The sequence below is a fragment of the Stigmatopora argus genome, chromosome 8, assembly GCF_051989625.1.
Source record: "Stigmatopora argus isolate UIUO_Sarg chromosome 8, RoL_Sarg_1.0, whole genome shotgun sequence".
Classification (NCBI taxonomy): Eukaryota; Metazoa; Chordata; class Actinopteri; order Syngnathiformes; family Syngnathidae; genus Stigmatopora; species Stigmatopora argus.
In genome coordinates, this window is record NC_135394.1 from 9,868,643 (window position 1) to 9,891,238 (window position 22,596).

At 42.0% G+C, this 22,596-nt stretch overlaps 2 protein-coding genes across 3 annotated transcripts in view; one reads left to right on the forward strand and one right to left on the reverse strand.

Annotated features, from left to right (window-relative positions):
• The first annotated feature begins 1,039 nt into the window (after window positions 1-1,039).
• On the forward strand, window positions 1,040-16,032 carry LOC144078596 (LIM/homeobox protein LMX-1.2-like). The gene is made up of 9 exons (XM_077606804.1): window positions 1,040-1,401; window positions 3,507-3,667; window positions 4,020-4,203; window positions 11,817-12,037; window positions 12,125-12,303; window positions 13,176-13,253; window positions 13,461-13,545; window positions 13,975-14,193; window positions 14,897-16,032. Exons 2-9 carry the CDS (start codon window positions 3,640-3,642, stop codon window positions 15,016-15,018), a joined length of 1,116 nt encoding a protein of 371 aa, XP_077462930.1. The 5' UTR covers window positions 1,040-1,401; window positions 3,507-3,639; the 3' UTR covers window positions 15,019-16,032.
• Window positions 16,033-17,182: 1,150 nt separating this feature from the next.
• xpr1a (xenotropic and polytropic retrovirus receptor 1a) overlaps window positions 17,183-22,596 on the reverse strand; it is a 39,558-nt gene continuing 34,144 nt past the window's right edge. Inside the window, exons 12-15 of one of the 2 annotated variants that reach the window (XM_077607157.1) lie at window positions 20,744-20,910; window positions 20,536-20,675; window positions 20,291-20,470; window positions 17,183-20,187 (exon numbers count right to left, since the gene is read on the reverse strand). In XM_077607157.1, the coding sequence (XP_077463283.1) occupies window positions 20,130-20,187; window positions 20,291-20,470; window positions 20,536-20,675; window positions 20,744-20,910 (545 nt within the window). In that variant the 3' untranslated portion in view covers window positions 17,183-20,129. Of the gene's footprint in view, window positions 20,188-20,248; window positions 20,471-20,535; window positions 20,676-20,743; window positions 20,911-22,596 lie in introns of both variants that reach the window. The other variant, XM_077607156.1, reaches the window with a different exon arrangement.

Here is a 22,596-nt window from a genome sequence, read left to right on the forward strand (position 1 = left end):
CTTTCTTTGTGCGTGCGCGTGGATTTGTAGACCTTTGTTTATTCATTAAAGAATGAAGTTTGAGGTGAACTGGCTCGAGTCAACTCACGTCTCCTGCGCATGGGCCCCCTAAGATATTCCCGATCGCGTCGTGTCGATGCAGCGACGCAGCGTGATCGTAACAGAACGATCCGGCCATAATGATACCCAGCGGGAGGCTACCCACGCTCGCTCCAAGCTCCTCGCCCGACCACGCCGCTCCAAGCTCCTCGCCCGACCACGCCGCTCCAAGCTCCTCGCCCGACCACGCCGCTCCAAGCTCCTCGCCCGACCACGCCGCTCCAAGCTCCTCGCCCGACCACGCCGCTCCAAGCTCCTCAATTACCCGTGCCCAAGCCACGCAAGTTACTCCCTTTGCCACCTGGGCCGCCAGTCGCACCCGTGCCAAAGCCACGAACCAGGCTTCCGGTGCCGGCTGGTCCGTCCAGTTCCTGTTCGCCCAGTTCCTGGTCACTTGGTTCCTGTTCGCCCGGTTCCTGGTCGCTTGGTTCCTGGTCGCTTGGTTCCTGGTCGCTTGGTTCCTGGTCGCTTGGTTCCTGGTCGCTTGGTTCCTGGTCGCTTGGTTCCTGGTCGCTTGGTTCCTGGTCGCTTGGTTCCTGGTCGCTTGGTTCCTGGTCGCTTGGTTCCTGGTCGCTTGGTTCCTGGCCGCCCGGTTCCTGGCCGCCCGGTTCCTGGCCGCCCGGTTCCTGGCCGCCCGGTTCCTGGCCGCCCGGTTCCTGGCCGCCCGGTTCCTGGCCGCCCGGTTCCTGGCCGCCCGGTTCCTGGCCGCCCGGTTCCTGGCCGCCCGGTTCCTGGCCGCCCGGTTCCTGGCCGCCCGGTTCCTGGCCGCCCGGTTCCTGGCCGCCCGGTTCCTGGCCGCCCGGTTCCTGGCCGCCCGGTTCCTGGCCGCCCGGTTCCTGGCCGCCCGGTTCCTGGCCGCCCGGTTCCGGTTTGCCCTGCCCTTGCCCGCCCAGCCCTTGCCCGCCCAGCTCTTGCCCGCCCGGAAGCGGCGGTGACGCGCCGGGGCCCCTGGACGAGGGGGCCGGCGATGGCCAGAGTGACTCTCCGGCGCCCCTGGACGAGGGGCCCGGGGACGGTGGCAGCGACCCTTCGGCGCCCCTGGACGAGGGGGCCGGCGAAGGCAGCAGCGACCCTGCGGTGCCCCTGGACGAGGGGGCCGACGGCGGCGAGAGCGACTCTCGGCGCCCCTGGACGAGTGGGCCGGCGACGGTGGCGAGAGCGACTCGCCGGCGCCCCCGGATGAGGGGGTTGGCGACAGCGAGAGTAACTCTCCGGCACTCCCGGATGAGGGAGTTGGCGGCGGCGAGAGCGACTCTCCGGCCCTCTCGGCCGAGGGGGCAGGCGGCCCCCTGAGCAGCCAGGGTAAGGTGCCCGACGACCGTTCTAAGTTTCTGGTGTCTGTTAAGGGCAGGGGGCTTGGCCAGCGACGCAGCGTGATCGTAACAAACAAAAATCCAGAGGTTTAAGGATATTGCAATACATCTATTTATAACCACACTAATGAAACAAACTTTGCAGAACAAAGTCTAAATGTCCAACAGCGGCAAATAAAATCACCACCAGGATAAAACAGTTGATCACATTCTGCAAATTCTACAGTTTCCTACATTGATTGGAAATAACCAAGTGGCACTGTTTAAGTGCATAACTCCCTCTAGTGTTAAAGAGAAGTACAACAAATTGGAGGTTGTATTTAAGGTTCTTATGAGCGCTACAATCCATTATATATTTTCATAAATTGCAACCCTTGTGAGGATAAGCTCACAAGCCCAAGTATTGTTACTCTATTACAGGGGTCCCCAAACTTTTTCTTGTGAGGGCCACATAACTTTTCCCTTCTCTGATGGGGGGCCGGTGTCAGTTTGTAACAGAAAAAGCCATGGAACATTAACTTTCTGTTGTGCCATGCACAATCTTCTCCCTTTGCTCTGAAGTTTATGCACGACACCACAACCGTCATTACAGAATCCCACGTCAACATTTTGCAGCACAGTGCTTGGTGGTGAATTTGGCAGTGGACTCGTAGCGGGGCGGTGAGACCCCTTTTTTCCAACTCCCGGTTCATGCGTCCCATTATTAGACCGCGAGTTTCGGCCACCATGCTAGGAGCCCCGTCAGTCGTGATGCTAGCTAGCTTTGACCAGTCAAGGTCCAACTTCTCCATGGTTTGGCACACTTTGTCAAAAATATCCTCTCCCGTTGTAGTCCCTTTGAGACTTTGGAGGGCTGCCAGATCCTCGCAAATCTCAAAGTTTGCGCTAACTCCACGAATAAAAATGAGCAGTTGCGCTGTGTCTTGCACGTCCGTGCTTTCATCCAGTGCTAATGAAAAAAAGTCAAATTATTTCGTCTTCTGCTGCAGCTGGGCATATACATTACTCCCGATTTCTTCAACGCGTCTGGTCATTGTACTCACCGACAGACTTACGGCATTAAATGCATCTTTCTTCTCGGGACACACCTCCTCCGCGACAGTATCCATACATTTCTTAACAAACTCTCCGTCAGTGAAAGGCTTACCGCTGCTTGCTATCAATTTAGCAACCCAAAAGCTGGCCCGAACGGATGCCTGGTTCTGCTGAGATAGTAGTCCACTTTTTTCGCTTTGAGAGTTTGTCTGCTCGTATTTGGCCTTGCAATCTATCGTACTTGTCTTTGTGACGGGATTCATAGTGTCGGCAAAGATTGTATTCTTTGAATACCGCCACCGTCTCTTGACAAATGAGACAAACAGCCTTTTCTTTGCATTAAACAAAAAAATAATCGTTTGTCCACTCCAGGTTAAATATCCTGCATTCTGAATCAATTTTTCTCTCACCTAACTTTTTCGCCATTATTCCGTTCTCAAACAGGTTGCAGTTTTAATATGCTTGAATAGTCCGCGATGGTCCCAGGGCTCCGCCCTCACCTGCGATCGTCCAGATGTCTCGGTAACACTGCTCGTGCATGCAACGGTGGACGTGCCCGCATGCATCAAAGGGAAACACTCTCCCCGCGCGTGTCACCAAAGAAGCAATGCAAAGCCCCGCTTCACTGGGATGATTTGTGGGCTCAGCAGGGGTGCAATGAACCAAACACAAGATTAAAATGTCCCAGTCTTCAAGGCCAAATAGGAAAAAAAATCCGATAGCGTCTCTGGTATTGTTCAGAGGGCCGGTCCAAATGTGCCGGCGGGCCGCATCCCCAAAAAAAAATAAAAAATAAAAATAAAAAAAATAAAATAAAAAATAAAAAAAATAAATCCGATAGCGTCTCTGGTATTGTTCAGAGGGCCGGTCCAAATGTGCCGGCGGGCCGTATCCGGCCCGCGGGCCGTAGTTTGGTGACCCCTGCTCTATTACATTTGGGATACTACATTGCATGAATGTGTTATTGGTGGGGGTGTTTTGGGGTCGCTCTCTGTCTCCCTCTTACTTGCCCCCCCCCCCCCCCCCCCCACCCCCTTCTCTCCCCTGTCCCATTGCTAGAAAGTCCCGTCAGTTTATTTATGAACAAGATGAGAAGGATAAAGGTCCAAGGAGGAGTACATTACAGCCACTTCACAGTTAAGCGTCACCTCTTCCACACACTTGGAGATGCGCTGAGAAATAGGATGCCGAAATGTTTTTCCAGGTTCACATTGAAAAAGGTATGCTTTTTATGTTCTTATATTTTGTAGAAATTGTGATGTTGGTGACAATGGAAGAGAAAGTGCCACTAGATATGGGGGGGGTGTGACATTGCCTTTTTGTGATTTTTATATACAATAGTTTAATGTACGTATGCAGATATTAAATGTCTATAACAGCAAATACTTATCATTTTTTAAAGCAATCTGTCCGCATTGAAGATATAATATGAGATTTGTCATTTTCTCCCAAAGTTCGGTGATCCCTTTGACACGTGATAATTAGTCAGGTCCAACTTTTTTTTGTGTCACGTGTTCCCCATGGAGCACTCGTATTGTTAGTGTCACTATTTTAACGTGACTTTCTTTTCAGCCATGCAGCAGCACAAGCAGATGTGCGTGGGCTGCCACTGCCCGATCACCGACAAGTACCTGGTGCGGGTGTCGGGTGGCCTCCGGCACCAAGGGTGCGCACGCTGCTCGGCTTGCGGGCAAACGCTGAAGGGTTCTTGCTTCGAGCGTGAGCAGCGACTCTACTGCAAGCGGGACTATGCTGAGTGAGTGGCCACTTTTACAAACCTGCTTATACATTTGACATGTACATGCCACTAAAACGGTAACATGATCTAAATTGCAGTGTAATACAAAAACATTGCAGCAACACATAATCATGATTTTCTGCACCATTTTTGATCAATCTTGCACTGATAAACCTCTTCCAGTTCAAAGAATTGGACGTTTATCGACGCCATTTCTAGCCCACGAGGTAACTCTTGTTTTACCTGCTTGCTAGCTACAAGCGATGTTTCAGTACAAAGCAAAAACATGTGAGTCAATACCAAAATAGTCTTATTTGCTTTATCTTCTGCAAACCGCTGATTGAAATGTCGTGGTGATCAGCATAGACAAGTTGAAAAGTCTCAATGAACAGGTGTATGAGGCAGACACACCAGTATAATATTGTAATGAGGTAATTTTCCACATTGAAATCACACTAACTCATTGGCTGCCATCGACAGTGCGGGGCGTCCAATCCAGATGGCGAATGAACAAAAGATGGATTGGTCATCTATCCGTGTTAATGGCAGTCGAGTTCATTAAAACTCAAGTCAAATATCCATCATCACAACACGATGTATGAATCCATAATTTTGATACACTTCTTGTATTGGAAATTGCAACTGTAAAGATTGATACTATAGGCCAGGGATGTCAAACATACGGCCCGCGGGCCGGAACTGGCCCCCAAGGAGGTTCGATCAGGCCCGCAGGATAATTTGAAAGTGGAAAAAATGCATAAAAGACATGGAATTAATATTTTTAATTCGCTGCAATTCATGGATTAGCCGCTAAGGGGCGCACTATTTCCATCAGAGTAGAAGAGAAGCCGCATCACTGAGACAGAAACTTTCTTCATTACACATTTCAAATCACTCTCCTTAGTTTGTAAGGTGCACGCAAAGATTACATTTAGATTTTATATGCGTATGTGCAAGTGGTTTAAAAATTCCTTTCATTAAAAGTCTCTTTTAATCTTAAAGTGCATTACTATATTTTTCAGTACCAATTAAAGTTTTGTGCCTTTGTACAATCAGTGGGATCAGTTGCAATGCCTATTTGTGAATGATAAAAGTCAATTGCACATTTGTCTAAGGAAATATGAGGTGTTTCATGAAATGTTTTGTAAAAGGATAGTTCATTCAATTTCAATATTTTCCTAATGTTCTTGTGCTTCTTTACACCAAAGCAAAGGAAAGACATGATATTTTGGTTATTTATAGCAGAGCATGGTATAATTTTAATGGTCCGGCCCCACTTGACATCTCCCTAGGCCGTATGTGGCCCACGATGCCAAATGAGTTTGACACCCCTGCTATAGGCCATCATGTATTTTGACCTCATGCGATTTAGTTGAGTTTAGTTTGCTTTAGACCAGGGGTCTCAAACTCAATTTACCTGGGGGCCGCTAGAGGCCGAGTCTGGGTGAGACTGGGCCGCATCAGGATTTCCACAAGAAAAGCGCTGATAAAACATTCCAACGTTATCAAATATCTTTATTTTTTAACAAGAAATAATGAATTAAATAAATTAACTTAAAGATGAATAAAAAATCAATCAGTAATACAAATATAAAATAATAATAATGAGTGTTACACCCTGCATTTAATCTTGACACACAGGGGGAAATAATCAGAACAGTGAGATGTTGTTGTTACTTCAATCCAACTTTTACTGTAATGATTCAACACACCTCCCGTGCCTCAAGCTATTTGCTAAGACCTCAATAATCGAATACCGATCTTCTTTAACATGCCCCACACTTGCCATGTGGATCAAAGGATCAACAATCGAACACCGATACACACATTCAATCCAAACTCGTTGTGCATTCTCAACATTCAATCATTAATAAATCAAACACTAGTATGTCACACTAATAGATCAAACACTCTAGTACAGGGGTGGCCAACCCGCGGCTCTAGAGCCGGATGCGGCTCTTTGGCTGATTTCATGCGGCTCTTTAAGCGATATTCTGGCGTAAGGCGTAAGTGTAAACCATGGTCAAACACACCGTAACAACCCCATTCAAGAGATTAATTTACCCGACCGCTAGATTCACGAGATCCACCAACTTCAGCAAATACCGCACTATCGCCACATACGGCGCTGTACGGAGCCACTGTCCGACCGCAAACGCCACTATTAGCCACAAATAATGCTCAGAATTGCACCAAACTTCATCAATAGTACACACAGGGTCCCAGCACGTAGTCCGAGCCGTCAAACAGCTGCTAGTTTAGCCTGTTACCTGCACTCGGGGATCCACTCGTCGGGGCTTCAGGGGCTTTCACATGACAAGCTTAAAAAATGCTTGGCTGGCGCTGCCATTCATTTACACTAGGTGGCGCACTGACCAGGTGAGCCAGTTTGAATTGAAAAGAAGAAGAATAACGTCTGATGTGATGTCAAACGCGCGAGATTATTTGAGTTGTAAATAATTTGTTTCAAGCGCTCTCAAAATGGCAGGAAAAAAATGCACAGCCAAACGAAAATATGAAGAAGAGAACAGGACATTTTTAACAGAGTGGGAGAATTTATATTTTTTTGTTGAACGTAATGGCAAGCCATTCTGCCTTATATGTCAGGCATCATTGGCGCATTTCAAAGCTTCAAATCTTCAGCGTCACTTTAACTCAATCCATCCTTACATCGACGAGGAATTTCCAAAAGGGACTGAACCTCGCAAGCAGAGGTTGGTCACTTTGAAAAGTCAGGCAGAAAAGCAGATGCAGTTTTTCAAAAAATTAACAAAACACTCAAAAACCATAACTCTTGCTTCATATCAACTGGCTTGGAACATCGTTGGAGATGATTGATCTTTGTGAGGAGGATCAACTGAAAGCTGTTTTCAGGGAAGGGATCATTGAGTTCTGGAAACGTATTCCGATGGAAAAATACCCCAACATCAAACGAGCTGCGCTAAAGATCCTGTCGATGTTTGGGTCAACGTACGTCTGCGAGTCTGTGTTTTCCACCCTGAAACATGTGAAATCAAAGCATCGATCTGTTTTGACTGACACTCATGTGAAAGAGTTGCTTCGAGTGGCAACAACGGAATACAAGCCAGATTTGAGGAGGATTGTTCAGGACAAGGAATGCCAGAAGTCCCACTAAGCAGCATAGTAAGAGAAAAATGTCATTGAAAATTGTTATATTTTTGTTTGTGGACTTGCTTTAACTGAGAGCTTGTGTGTGTGTGTGTGAGACAGTGCACACAATGTTAACTGTTGAAAAAAATAACTGTCATTATCTTGCTGTGGGTCATTTTCAATAAATCTGGCTGAGCAGAGGTCTGTGTGTGCCCATGTATGATGTGGCTCTTTGCAGTAACACAGTAAAAAAAGTGGCTCTTAGTCTCTGACTGGTTGGCCACCCCTGATCTACTGTATGCTCATTATTATTATTTTATTTTTGTATTACTGATTGATTGATTTTTTATTCATCTTTAAGTTAATTTATTTAATTCATTATTTTTTGTTAAAAAATAAAGATATTTGATAACGTTGGAATGTTTTATCAGCGCCTTTCTTGTGGAAATCCTGATGCGGCCCAGTCTCAGCCAGACTCGGCCTCTAGCGGCCCCCAGGTAAATTGAGTTTGAGACCCCTGCTTTAGACAGTTGACTTCCAGGAAACTTGGCATAATCCTCTCACGAAAGAACGAGGTGACTGTGGGTGCGAGGTGTGATACATCACACACATGCACAAACACACGCCAAACAAGGCACGTTGTCAAAATGTGTTAAAATCGCAACGTCCATTCGCCTGGTAATCACAAGCTGGGGGCCAACATATGGCCATGAGGTAACCCCCTACTTCTTCACCTTTGCATCATGAACTCCCTCCTAATCACCTTGCACCTAAATATGCTCGTATCTACTAAACTATAACTGTTAAAATGTATTCCTCGATTAAAGTCACCAAGAATTCTCGATTTACTCGGTGCACAATAGAAATACCAAACAAAAACTACCACAAACAATGATAATATTGACGAAAAATCTGCCAAATCAAAGGATCTATTTGTTCATTCATATATACATAAAAGTGAGCGTGAGGGTCCATTGGTTTATTTTGTAACCATTTGTTCACGAAAGTTTTAAAGTGTTCCGTCAGCTGTGTCTTAACGCTATATGCATGCAATCATCACCCTAAAGTAATATGATAAATGAATCGTTGTCCAAATATGTCATGCATGGGACGATCTGGCGCTTCCCTTCGAGGGACACAAAGGCGTGAATGTATTTTGGCAAACAAGGATTAAATAGCGGCAGCATCTGGAAACTGCGTCGAGAGGCAGCGACAACTGACCAACCGTGAATTATTCGACCTGACCAATTAGCAGGAGGCCTGATGCCCAGGCTCCGCCTCTGAGATTTACACCTCAACACTGGAATGATTGGTACTGACACTCAGCTCCTCGTGGCTCTTGGCATATTTCAATGTAGTTTTCTCTGAACCTTTTTACTTAATTTCTTTGTCATCATTCAAAAGTAACATTTATCTAAATCATCTTTACTTCACTTTAATGGTGATAGACGTCCAATCCATTTTGATATTCGTATTTTGATTTTTAAAAAATCCACCAAAATAATGAATATATGAATAAATTAATAAATAAATAAGTCATGTTTTCAAAAACTTAATGCATTTTTCACATTATTTTTTCTTTTTAAATGGAAAGGGCTGGGCTGCGCGAGAAAATTAATAAATGAAAATACACAGTCAATTTCTTAGACTTGTATGTGTGTATATATAGGAAAAAAATGACCTATCTGTTTTGTACAAAAGTGTAAAACCCAATAAATAATGCTAATTCATAGTAAAAGCAATCACTTGACAGGCCTAATCAACAATACAAATATGGCCACTTGGAATCAATTATTGGACTTGATAATGATTCATTGATGCCCAGGTGTGCGATGAAAGCATTCTCGGGTTCCCGAACATCAACGGCATGTTTACATGAGCTGCGCGGAAAGAAGACCGTTTTGAGATTGAGCACGTGGGCCGTATAGGTCTCGTGACCGAGCGTGTCCTTGACCCTCCAGATCTTTACCAGACACACGCGGGATCTCGCTTCACCTGATCTCGAAACCGGACCCACCTCTGAACGTGTCCACTAGACCGCACCAGTCTAGGCTCGTGTTTTCCGCATGGGGAACGTTGTGGGATTTAACCCCAAGTAACCCATACTCACAAAGTCACTATCAAGTAAATGATCCCGAGCGGGATATGAGCCCACCTTTGTGGCACAGAAAGATGCAAATATTCCAAGAATTTCTCGGACTTCACAACGTGATTGATTCACGCCTTCAGGAATGCAAACGTGCGACGCATCGGGCGTTTTAGGGCGCATACCAGCGAGGCCGCGGGGCAGACGACCCGCATGGGTCAAGCAGACCCCACCACCTGACCCTGGCTGGGCCGCTCAGGCTCGGTGGTTTCCCCCGGCAACCACACAGCTAGAGTCAGAGGAATGCGGTAGGATGTGGACCTTTCGACAAGGATGTAGCAGAACCTTTGCTTGTTAATAGTACAGACTCAGTGGCTACTTCACCTCCATTTTTGAAGGCCTATTTGTTCAGTCTTGTCATTTAAAAATTGCTCAGCTTTAGTATGCGGTTTCAGTTTTTAAAAAAGGGTGAAAATATTGTATTCTTCCATAACAATAATGTGCAAATGGTAACAACATTGTAAGCTTTCGATAAAAAAAACGTGTTTTAGTTTTAATCAACGTAAACTCTAACAATTGATCATTACTGCAGTGTTTTACAGTGTTACCCCTTTAAAATTATGTTAACTTAGTTATAGTAATTAATATATTAATATATTTTGTACACTATTTCAATATAAAAAAGTTTTAGCTTTAAAATCATTTACGATTCCATTCATAACAAATACATTAACAAAATAGCATGAATTATTCCAGAAAATTAAAAATATAATTGTTTTTGTTGCATTAATATAGCCTTATTTGTATTAAAAAAAGTTGTTTTACTGAAATGAACTATTTGTGTTTATGATGTGATTATTCATTCTTATTGAGAATTGGATTGATTTACAAGTTTTAGATAAAAAGTCAAGTAAAATGTTTTGTACATTTTAACAAAAGCATAGTCAGGTTATGAATAAAAGTTTAAATAAGGGTCGCCACAGCCAAACATTGGATCCACATGATAAATTTTCTCCAAGAAAAGGTCTTAAACTGGACCTTTTTAAAGTTAAATACAACTGATAGATACTATGATCGTGTACACAAATGAGTTTAAACAAGTACTGGCTTTCTCCTGCCAGTGCGACGAGTGGTCCAGTGATCCACCAGTCGCGCCCGCGGACAGAAACCAGCTCCAGAATGATGACGCATCATCGGACGTAACAGTCCCAAGATGGGTCGGTGCCAGCCCACGTACAATAGTCCCGCTGCTTGACGCTGGCGGGGGGGGCGACTCTGTCTTTGTCTCTGGCTGAGCAGACTTCAGGATAATTCCACGGATAATTCCTAGGACCGGCGGCCCAGCCATCCCCGCCGAGATATCTGATTCCCCCCCTCTGTCTGGAGCCACGGCACGCCGTGAGCCTTTTCTGGACGCCCCCCCCGGGGGGGCACGGCAGCCGCAGCCAAGGCAACCGTGTGGCGGTGTGGCTAAGTGCGCTTGCTCCCGGTTGCCAGGCGCTAAGACGCACACCCGCCATGCTGAGGGTATGTGTCTGAGCGGCTGCTGTGGGAGGAGGAGAGGGTTAAAAGATGGGATGCTAACCACAATAGCTGGAAATCCACAATATAGAGCATTCAGAAAACATTTGTCACCACTCCCACACTCTTTGAAAATGTTCACCCTGGCAGATTTGGGGATGAATTATAATCTCAGACTAAATTCATCCCTAAAATTGAGAGTCCTTGGTCAATTTGCTAAATGTTGTCGCTTCATTTCCTCACGAAAACAGAAGTTGTCTCCGAAAGATTTGTGACAGGAAACAAAATTTACGCGCTCTTCTTTGACCAATGTGGCAAGAGGCCACATCCAATCAGAAACTATGTTTTTTGATAATTCCTCCCATGAAAAACGTTCCAATTGGATTTTGCCCAGATTGATCTGTGTAATTTATATGTAGCAAATCTAAAATGCGATATGATGCACTCTGCATGCAATCAAGTAAACTCACCTTTAAAATGTGCAGTGTTGCACAGAATTTTTGAAAGGCAAACATGCTTCATTGGTTTTGGTTTTGGTCATTTTTCCTGTTTTGTGATCTTGAATTTCCTGAAATTAGAAGGTAAAAACAAACTATTTAGATTCTAATATCTTTGAGAGTTAAAAATGGCATTTCATACTTGACCCAAGGTCTGGTTTCAATAGAATGGCTTGAATCATATTTATCCTCTGCAAAGAACAACTTGCGGTATATTTGTGCCATTCCGATGAACTGAGAAAAGTGTATCCATTGATGAGGACAAACACTACACACAGCTTCACATTGGCTCGGTGGATTTAAATATTCTATTTTGCCTGCGACGAGCACGGAATAATTGCATTTTCATTTCAAGTAAGAAAACAATTCATACTTTGAGTAAGAAGCATTTTTTGCGTCTTCTTTCCTCCTATCAGACTGTTTTCAGTGCGTTGCGGGGGCTGCTCCGAGAGCATCTCCCCTTCGGAGATGATTCAGCGTGCCGGTTCTTCCATTTTTCACGAGCGCTGCTTCACCTGCAACGTGTGCGGCACCCTCTTGAGAGCCGGAGACCGTTGCGTCTTCAGGGAGGGTCGGCTCATGTGCGTCAGCGAGGAAAGGAACTGTTTTGCGGCTAACCCGACTTCATCCGACACATGTACGCCATCAAGTCCAATCCATTCATCAAGTGAACATGACTAAGTCTTTGACCTCGCTATTTTCCATGATTTCATGTTTGTTGTAGGTAAAAGTGACGATGTTGATGTCAATGATAAGAAAACGGAGGGCAGGCCTCCGAGGAGGCCGAAGAAAAAGGACGAGCAGGAGGGCAAACGTCCCAAAAGAGCTCGCACCATTTTGACCACCGAGCAAATACGCGCCTTCCAAGCCTCCTTTGAGGTTTCATCCAAGCCGTTTCGCCCGGTGAATTTTTGACTCGATGCTTTCAATACTTGAAATCGTTCATAAAGGTCTTATATTTGAATGTAATTGCTTGAGTCTGGGGTGACATGGTGAGAGGGTGATTGGCACAGCCGCCCCACAGTTCTGAGATCCTGGGTTTAATCCCAGGTTTGGACATTCCTGTGTGGAGTTTGCATGTTTTACCCCGTGCCTGCATGGGTTTTCTCCAGGTACTCCAATTTCCTCCCACATTTTAAAACCATGCAGTGTAGGTTGGTTGACCACTCTAAATTGTCCTATGGTATGTGTGTGAATGAAAGATGCCAGATCCACAGCACACACTTTTTCAAACATCATCTAAAGTTTATATTTTTACTGAAAAACTTTTTAAAGAGTTATTTGATTGATTTTGGCCTTTAAAAAAAAAAAAGGTTTTGACCGGACCTCGTAATCACAAATTTACAAATTAATGACGTCACCCCAAAAAAAGCACTATTACTTCTCATTCATTTCACCAAAGATCCTTGGCAACTTGATGTCACCAATACTGGGTGCAGGTGAGATATAACTATCAGTGTGATTTTTTCATTTTTTGCGATTTGAAAATTAAAATATGACCGCTCTAGTTACGGGGAACTAAGAACTGACTTCCTAATTAAGCACCTTTAATGCCAATGTAATAATATTCTTTCAAAACATCTAAACAGACAAAACAACAATACTCAAAGGAATTTTCTTCTTTGCAAAAAAACCAACTATTATTATCACATCACTTATCATTTGAAAGTATTCTCCATTAGTGTCGTAATGACTGGATTATGAAGACAGTTGCTCCACCTTCGTATAACCTTGACTGGACCTCTGATCTTTTACCTCCCGCATCTTAATCCCAGGTACTGGAGGCCTTGGCAGCAGACACCGGCCTTGAGTTTCGAGTCGTGGAGGTCTGGTTCCAGAACCAAAGAGCCAAGGTAACACACGCTCACTTTAAGAAAAAAACTCTCTCGTCACCATCCCTGAAATCAGCCCGTTGATCTGAAACTGATGACATCTCAGCACGCATGAAACCTCATATTTCCTCACAAAGTCGGCGCACTTTCCTCCAAGCACACTGAAAGATGTCCTTCACCTGATACTTCACTCTCGAAGAACCACACTCTTTTTTGTTGTTCTTTTAGAGGAAAAGACGAGCTAGGTGTCAACCGGAGCAGGAACAAGAGCAGCCAACTCAGGAGCAGCAGGAACAGCCATTACCTCTCCAAGGTATCATCAATATTCCATATATGTCATAGTATATATCCATATTGTATTGGAATGGATGGGCGGATGAGTGGTTAGGGCATCGGCCTCACAGTGGGGGGACCTGGGTTCAAATCCAGGTCGATCCACCTGTGTGGAGTTTGCATGTTCTCACTGGACCTGTGTGGGTTTTCTCCGGGTATTCCGCTTTCCTCCCACATTACAAACACATGCATGGTACGCTGATTGGACAGTCTGTGATTGGCTGGCCACCAATTCAGGGTGTCCCCTGCCTTGTGCCTGATGGAAGCTGGGAGAGGCTCCAGCACCCCCCACAACCCTAGTAAGGATAAAGCGGTTCATGAAGTGAATGAATGAATGAATGTATTGGAAATGAAGACAATAATGAAGACATTTTTGAGCCTTCATTTTGGTGATCTACTTGCTCCACAGCGCCCTCCAACGATGTGCCTCATGCTCAAATGGAGCTTCCGGGGTCGTCCTGCTCTTACGTCCAGCCTCAGCCTCAGCCTCAGCATCAGCATCAGCATCTGCATCAGCATCAGCATAATATGGCATTGACTAGAGTGAAGCAACAAGACTTTGGCATGGACCCCTTTGGGCTAGGCTTGACCCCTCCTCAGATCCCAGGAGATCACATGCAGCCCTACGGTAAACATCACTATACATGCTTTAACAACTTGGAATGTTGTCGTTTTTACGAATCAGTGACAATCAGATAGCTGAAAAGTGATATTCCTTAAGTTTTATTTTGATAATCTTTGGTGTGCTTATTCATTTTTAAGTTTTTCACAAACGGTTTCCTCTGTCAATTTGACCACAGATGAGCAAAAACACTATTAACCTGCTGTTCTTTGATACAAATTCCAAAATATATACCTATGTGTAAAATGTTTCATAAAAGAAACATTGTTTGAATTCCTTTAGGTCAGTGCGTTACGATAATTCTTTTGTTACGTCTATTATTTTTAATAAATTTAATACGATATTTACACATGTAACCCCGAAATTTCACCCAAAGCAATACTAAGCAATTTTGACATGTTTGTAGTTTGTTGTTGAAAGACTTCAGACACTAGACTGAAAAACATTTTAAAAAAATAGCCTATCCAAAAGAAGAAACGTTTTGCATTTTGCTCAATTTCGTTTGATATATTGATCCCGATCGATGTACCATTACACCCCTAATATTAGTACTGTGAAAAAAAAACATTTATACAGTCTATTCCAGATGTTTATACATGAAATTTTTAATTCTGACAATTCAAACTTTAAAGCTTAATCTGTAACATTACTCATTTGTTAGCATTTGTCCTGAGATGAATTGAAAACATTTTCATCTGCTTTCATTTAGGTTTGGAGGCTCCTTACGGATCCGTGCTAGACATGGAGTGCACCCCATTTGGCGACACCTCTTACCTCCTCAGCCCCATCGACTGCCTCAACTCCATGCGGGACTCTTACTTCACCTCCTAAGGGGGACACTCAAATGGCTACGCTATGACGCTTCCACTGCAGACTACTTCACAATGCTTGAAGGCCACAAGACGAGATTATGAAGGAAAAGCTCTTTGAGCGCAGGTCAATGGTCAGAAACAATCCGAGTGTCTGTCAGCGTGTTGTGCTTGTGCCAACGCAGTGGGCAGCAGAGTGTGCAGTGGGGCCCCTCTTTTGTGGCCCCTTGTTCGGAACACAAATATCACCATGGCTCTTTATCTTTTTAACGAGGAAGGGCGTTCTCCGAATTTGTGGCATTTTTTTTCAAGGACCACCTCAAATGAAAACACCAGCTTTTATCGGGCACTCAGTTAATTGCCTGAAGAAAATACAAAAAAAATTTAAGAGTGTTAATGAGGGGCCATAACCAGTGTTTTCTATTTTTTATTCATATATTTGCATTTAAAGTGCAACTTCAGGATTATTGTATGAATAATTGCTGGCAACCCTCCAAGTCAAAACATTTAAAGCAGACAAGAGTTAACGCATTTCGATCATTCGATGCCAGTTCAAAACGAATTGGACGTTTATTGCCGTCAATGTCAGACAAAGGCTTACATTAACATTCCCATTGGTTAATACCATGCATGTCCACTGAGGAGGATTCTTTAGGAAAGTGTATTCATCTGTTTTGGCACTGCAACAGCATGAAGCCAATTATTGTGCTTACAAGAATGAGGATGTGTGTGTGTGCGTGTGTGGCCTGATTCTTGGCATAGACGTTGCAATAAATAACCAGAATGCTGACAGGAAACTGTCTGCTATCATGAGCATAATAAGGAGGTTATCGGCGCCTGCTGTGACCATCACTGGATGTGGCTTTTGCCTTCACTGCTGGAAAATTAGGGGAGGGGGGAAAGAGTTACCTTGCCACCTCCCATTGATGTTTAAAGTGGTTTTTTTGTACTTTCTCTTTTTGAAAAAATGTTCTGTTTTACATAAGTACATAAGAAAAATATATAGTACCATAAAAATCTACAATGTTTTTTACATTTTCGTTGCATACCAAAGCCTGTTTTTGGGTTGTTATTATATATATATATATATATATATATATATATATATGTATATATATATGTGTATATATATATATATATATATATATATATATATATATATATATATATATATATATATATATATATGTATATATATATATGTATATGTTTTTGTACTTTCTCTTTTTGAAAAAATGTTCTCTGTTTTACATAAGTACATAAGAAAAATATATAGTACCATAAAAATCTAAAATGTTTTTTACATTTTCGTTGCATACCAAAGCCTGTTTTTTGGTTGTTATTATATATATATATATATATATATATATATGTTTTTGTACTTTCTCTTTTTGAAAAAAATGTTCTCTGTTTTACATAAGTACATAAGAAAAATATATAGTACCATAAAAATCTACAATGTTTTTTATTTTTCGAATTTTTTGAAAAAATGTTCTCTGTTTTACATAAGTACATAAAAAAAATATATAGTACCATAAAAATCTACAATGTTTTTTACATTTTTCGAATGTTTTGAAAAAATGTTCTCTGTTTTACATAAGTACATAAGAAAAATATATAGTACCATAAAAATCTACAATGTTTTTTACATTTTTCGAATGTTTTGAAAAAAATGTTCTCTGTTTTACATAAGTACATAAGAAAAATATATAGTACCATAAAAATCTACAATGTTTTTTACATTTTTCGAATTTTTTGAAAAAAATGTTCTCTGTTTTACATAAGTACATAAGAAAAATATATAGTACCATAAAAATCTACAATGTTTTTTATATTTTCGTTGCATACCAAAGCCTGTTTTTTGGTTGTTGTTATATATATGTTATGTTATGTTATATATATATATATATATATATATATATATATATATATATATATATATATATATATATATATATAAATCATTTTCATGACTTCACAAAACTATTAAAGCCCATCAAAATTTATAGTTGTATATTTTCAATTATTTACAGAATATTATTTTGCTATGCTTTTTATGTTTAAATTTGATTTAACTTCACAAAATGTAATCACATGGTATGGAAAATGTTCTTGTTGAAATCAAATCTTAACTTTAATAAACGACCACTTAACCCCACATTAAAAAAGGAGAAGCGAGGCAGGGCGAGATTTAAAAATAACATCGGTTTATAAAACCCAGATATGACAGGATCACCAAAGTGTGTACAGAAATACAAAGACATCATAGAGAGAACAGTGTTATACAATCAACATGTACAAACTACTCATTTAAAGGAGACAAGTCTCTTTTTCATGTCACTTTAAAATCACATTAGCCACAATCTAGGTTTCTTACCAAAGTAGTACTTCCATCTAAACGTCACAATCAGCTAGTCTACATGGGAACAACTACGTAGAACATTGACAGGTGGGACAATGCACAGCTATAAAGCACTTGAACGTCATTGGTCAAGCAAAAATTGAAAACACCATATCCAAATAATTTGAACTCTTCGCTCCGGTAGGTCAAAGTGCGTCCGTCTACAACAAGTCATGCCACAGCCACGATCGCTTCATGCACATTACAAATGTACACTTAAGGAGGGGAAAGATTTTTTTTCAAAATTACAATTATTTACCGTATTTTCCGGACTAAGTGGCTCCATAGTTGATCTAGTCACAAAAAATGCCTCGTGACGGTATCGTATATTGGTCGCACTGGACTATAAGTCGCACCATTGGGGAGGGAAAGTATGTACTTTGCAAAGGCGCTTTGACGCGGTCAGTGGTTTTATTTTCAGAAAATTGAACAACTGACTTAAATAGAGCCAAAGCCACTTTAAGAAATGTTGTACAGTCACACTTGCTAATGCTCAAGTAAAAATCTTTTGGATGAGCGACGGATAACAGTACTTGAACTCAACAATGGCCCCTTTAAAGGCACATTTTTCAACAGCATATCTTTAACTCAAAGTTTTTTCGTCAATAATCTGGTTACCGACTGTCCCGTCAGTTTAGCTGTAGTAGCTCAGCATTTTCACTTCTATTTAACGAGTTTCCCGAGACCAAGCTGTCATCCAGCTTGCCTCCAAAGCATTCCTGCGTCTTCTTTTCTCTACCTCTGGCTTTGGAGACCATTTAAGATTTCTGTTGCTACTTGTGCATATTAAAAAACAAAACTACTACTGACGAATAGTAAAAATTAAGCTGAGACATTCAAACCATTGAATGGAAATGAAACGTATCATCCATTCTTAATGAACAAATTAAATAACTCTAAATAACCCTTTTATCAATAAATATACTATGTACAGTAGTCCCGGGTTTTTTCATGTGTACCCCAAAAAGCGTGAAAAACGGGGGAATACTGTATAAATAGGTGATCTAAGTCTTTGTGGGTGCTTCTAAATCACAAGCCGAGACCGCCCCAAACCGTCTGCTCATGGCTAATCTTTACTCTGGTGTTAAAGATCATTTCAGACGATGTACATTTCTATATATCATATCACATAAATCACTCCAGGACCAGTCAAACTATGAAAAAAAAGCGACCTATAGTACGGAAAATACGGTACACACAAAATGATTGAAACAAAGCTACAAAATACTGCTTGTCCAAAATGGCAACATCAATCAAGGCTGCTAATATAAATATCCACATCGGGAACAATAAATTAACGTATATGTACATTGTTGAACAACAAAAGCAGCATGCAGACAAGGCAACGCTGTACAAAACATAGTCGTGTATCCAAATAAAAAGGACAAACGTGATTTCCATGGCGATAGACCCTCAACTCATTGGAACCGGGCCAGTTGCGATGAGTTGAACGTCGATCGCCATCGTTGGCATCCAATGAAGCACATTGCACAAATCCTGGCCTTTGGCGATTAGTAGTACTAACGCGTAGATGTCAACAAGCGAGGACAAAGAGTTGACTCGTATAGAAAGGTGTGACCAAAAAGTCCAAAGTTTAGAAAAGACATTGTAGATTGGAAACTTACTTCACTAATAGAAACAACACTAGGACCGTACAGTATTAATGCACAACAAAGTATTGAATTACAAAGCAAAATCCCTCGTGTACAAGTCGTTTTTGTCATAAACGCACTTTTCCTGCAAGTGCCTCCAGCATGTGGCAACAGCACTTTTGAAATTTCTCACAACAACTCAAAACAAACAAACAATATCGAGGAAAAGTAGAAAAGAATCATCGTTGAGGTCAAACCCGTTGATTAGTTGTGATATGCTTTGTGTTAAAAGTCCGTCCCGGATTTTAATTGAATTGTTTTGAATGGAGTCTTTTTACCTTTTTTTTGCAGTCCCTGTTGATCCTGTAAGTAGGCCAAAACGGCATGTAAACAGTCAGTTTGCTCAGAAATAAAGCACGTCACCGTGCCGCAAAATAAACATGCGTCTCCAATTATTTTTCATTTTTATGACAAACACAAGGAAAAAGTGGTGTTTTCCATAAAAATATACTCATTAAATTTGGAGATACTTGTTTTTTTTTGTTGCATGGTAGAAAAACAGAGAAAAACGTAAGAAAAACAAAAAGAATACAGCACTGGTTGTTTTAGTCTAATTTTTGAGTGCAGAATGAATGTGAATGTTTCTCTATCATGTCAAGTTTTTTTTAAACTATAGGAGCCCCATCAATGTGAAAAATACTGTATTTAACATATGTCCATGTATTTATAAATATAAATATTGACATACTATTACACATGGAAAAAAATAGGCAAACATTATTATGCTAGTTAGCAGGGATAGGCTCCAGCACCCTCCGCATCCCCTGTGAGGATAAGCGGTTCGGGAAATGAAATGGCTAGTTGGATGCAGATATCGATAACATGGTAAGTTGTTGAGAAAATGTTTGACGTGTTAGAAAAAGAAATGAGTTTAATTTTGGAATCTGTGCGCCAATTTTAGTTTTAAATTTTTTTTTAATTGTTCACCGGTGTAACCTATATCTCGGTTTTGTTAGGGGTAGCGTTTGACATGAATATATTTGTGCTTCATCAGGTTGTGGCTATTGTCACATTGGGATGTGTGTGTGTGTGTGTGTGTGTGTGTGTGTGCATGTACACACACTGATACTTGTTGAAAATTTAGCTAAAGGCCTCATCGTCCGTATCTTCAATTAGAACTTTCGTGTCCTTTTTGGATCTGAAAAACAAAAAACAAAAGTAAATATAGTTTTAACTTACCTGATAATCTTCCTTCTTACTGAGCGGACAGCAGAGGACGCCGCAGCGTGAGGCTGTAAGACCTCTTCCAGGTCTTCTTGCCCGAGCGGTTGCGGACGCCGTCCTCCTGGTCCATCATCTGCTCCAACAGCGTCTGATCGTCGGCATTGAGAGGCGCCACGGAAATATCTCGCACGGCCCGGAACTCGCCACAGTTGTTCAGGTGCTCGTTCTCCAGGCGGAAGAAATTCCACACGAAACGTCTATGGAAACCCAGGCAGAATGTGGAGAGATACCACCTGAGCGCCCGCGTGAGGGGTGAGCATACCTGAAGACCTCCAGAGGTGCCAGCACAGTGGCCACGATGTCGCCCACGGAGTGAATCTTGGTCATGGTGGTCAAAGAGAGAGAAATTGTCCAGGCAAAACGCAGGATCACATCTTCTAAGATGGCGCAATAGTAGTAGGCCTGCACGAAAAATGACAAGATGAGATGGCACTCATTCCAACCATTTGCTTGAGAGAGCTGGAGTTGACCTTATGTGGGTAAACAATCTCCTCTCTGAGGAAGGTGTTTTCTCCAGCCCCCCGGTCAAACAGACCCCAGTCCATGCGCAAATCCCAGATCAACGTGTACAAGGAGCTTATGGAGGAGAAGAAGATCAGCAGGTACAAGAACATGTCAGCGTCGGTGTGGCCTTGCTCTGGAACACAAAGATGCACATGTGTGACTTTGGGACAATTTGCACTTGTGTTAGGACAGAAAACGAGTCTGGTCTAATAACCCTTAATTGGCTGTATTAATGAGATCATGATTTTTGGAGTAGTGTTGTTCCATCTCTTAAACCAAAAGCAACATGTCACCAACAGATGGCGCCATCATATTATGAATACACTTGGAATTTAGACAGTCTGTTTTCAGTATCACCCTCCTCCACCACACCTGAATTAAATGATCAAATCAGCAAGCTGTCCAGAAGCCTGATTATTTGATTCAGGTGTGTTGGTGGAGGGTTAGGCCACAGCTGGCCTAAATGGTCAAAGGACCTTAAAATTGAACATTTGAAACCTTTCTATCTGCAAATTTACCATGATATGGGTTTACAACATATTGCTGATCAAATTTGTCATCAGTTGAAATGTATCATCAGCAGTTTGATTTCAGAGATAATGATCTAATGTACTGTTTTAGTTATAGATTGTAGATTTCTTTTAACATTTGAATCACAGTTAAGTAACCACCTGACACTTTTTTTCCTTCTTTTTTTTTTACCATGATTGATGTGGCAAACACAGAGGAGGTCGAATCCCACCCCTGGTTATCACTTGTCAATTGTGTTGCCAAATAAGCAGCAGGACATTGACATTTGCACTGGCTGCACACCCACATTGTGGTCAGGCATACTGCTGACTTTAATGCAGAGTTGCTACCAAAAAAACATCACATTTTTGCGCCATTGTGGACATGTTGACATTTTCCAGCCCCTGGAGAAGCACGGCCGATTTGCTTTTTCCTGCCATTTCACCCTTCGCTTTTGCGACTCTGTGGTGGGACGATAAAAGGTCACATGAGCTCCAATGGACCATGATTGGAGGTCCAGTTGGGGCTAAACTGCAGCTGCTGAGACTTACATACAACACAACATAATGTTGCATATCCAAGTGTGGATCTGCATTCTTGACTGCATCTCAACAGTGCTCGGTCTCATCTTTATTCATTTCCAAGCGCTTGAGTGAGCTGTTACACGTTCTTGCCTCATCGCTAACGAAGCCTGGGAGCATTAAATGAACTTGTAAAAGCTGTTAGTTCATAAATATTCGGAGTTGTGGTCAACCCCCGGACCAGTTATCATCTCATCCTTAGTTAATGTGCATGGCAGTCATTGAGATAATTGAATTGAGTCAAAATACACAAAATCAGAAAAACGTTTAAAAAAAAAGATACGCTTTTAAAAATGTATTTTTTTAAGCGTTGACTCATTGACTGCCAAACCTCCCAGTCCAAATACATTGGGCATCTATCACCGCCAATGGCAGCGAAATAAACTGAGTGACAAACTAAGTCATGGAACAAATGAGATTTGTTTTTTCCTCCTCTGTACATATTTCCTTCTCTCATTTTAGCATTCTTCATTTTGGGAAGTTTGCTTTCCATCTTGGCAGAAATGACACACAGATGAGTGTTTGATATTCCTGCCACATTGGCAACCACTTCTGCATTTTTTTTCTTACTAGTTCAATTTAAGCGGACTTAAACAAGAAAAAACAAAGGGACTCGGCAGCATTTAGCAAATATTACCGTCTTTACATGAATTAAATATACACAAGACTATTTTATTTTCACTTTAAATTTAAACTACTTTAAATGTTTTCAACTTCTGTCTGGTACA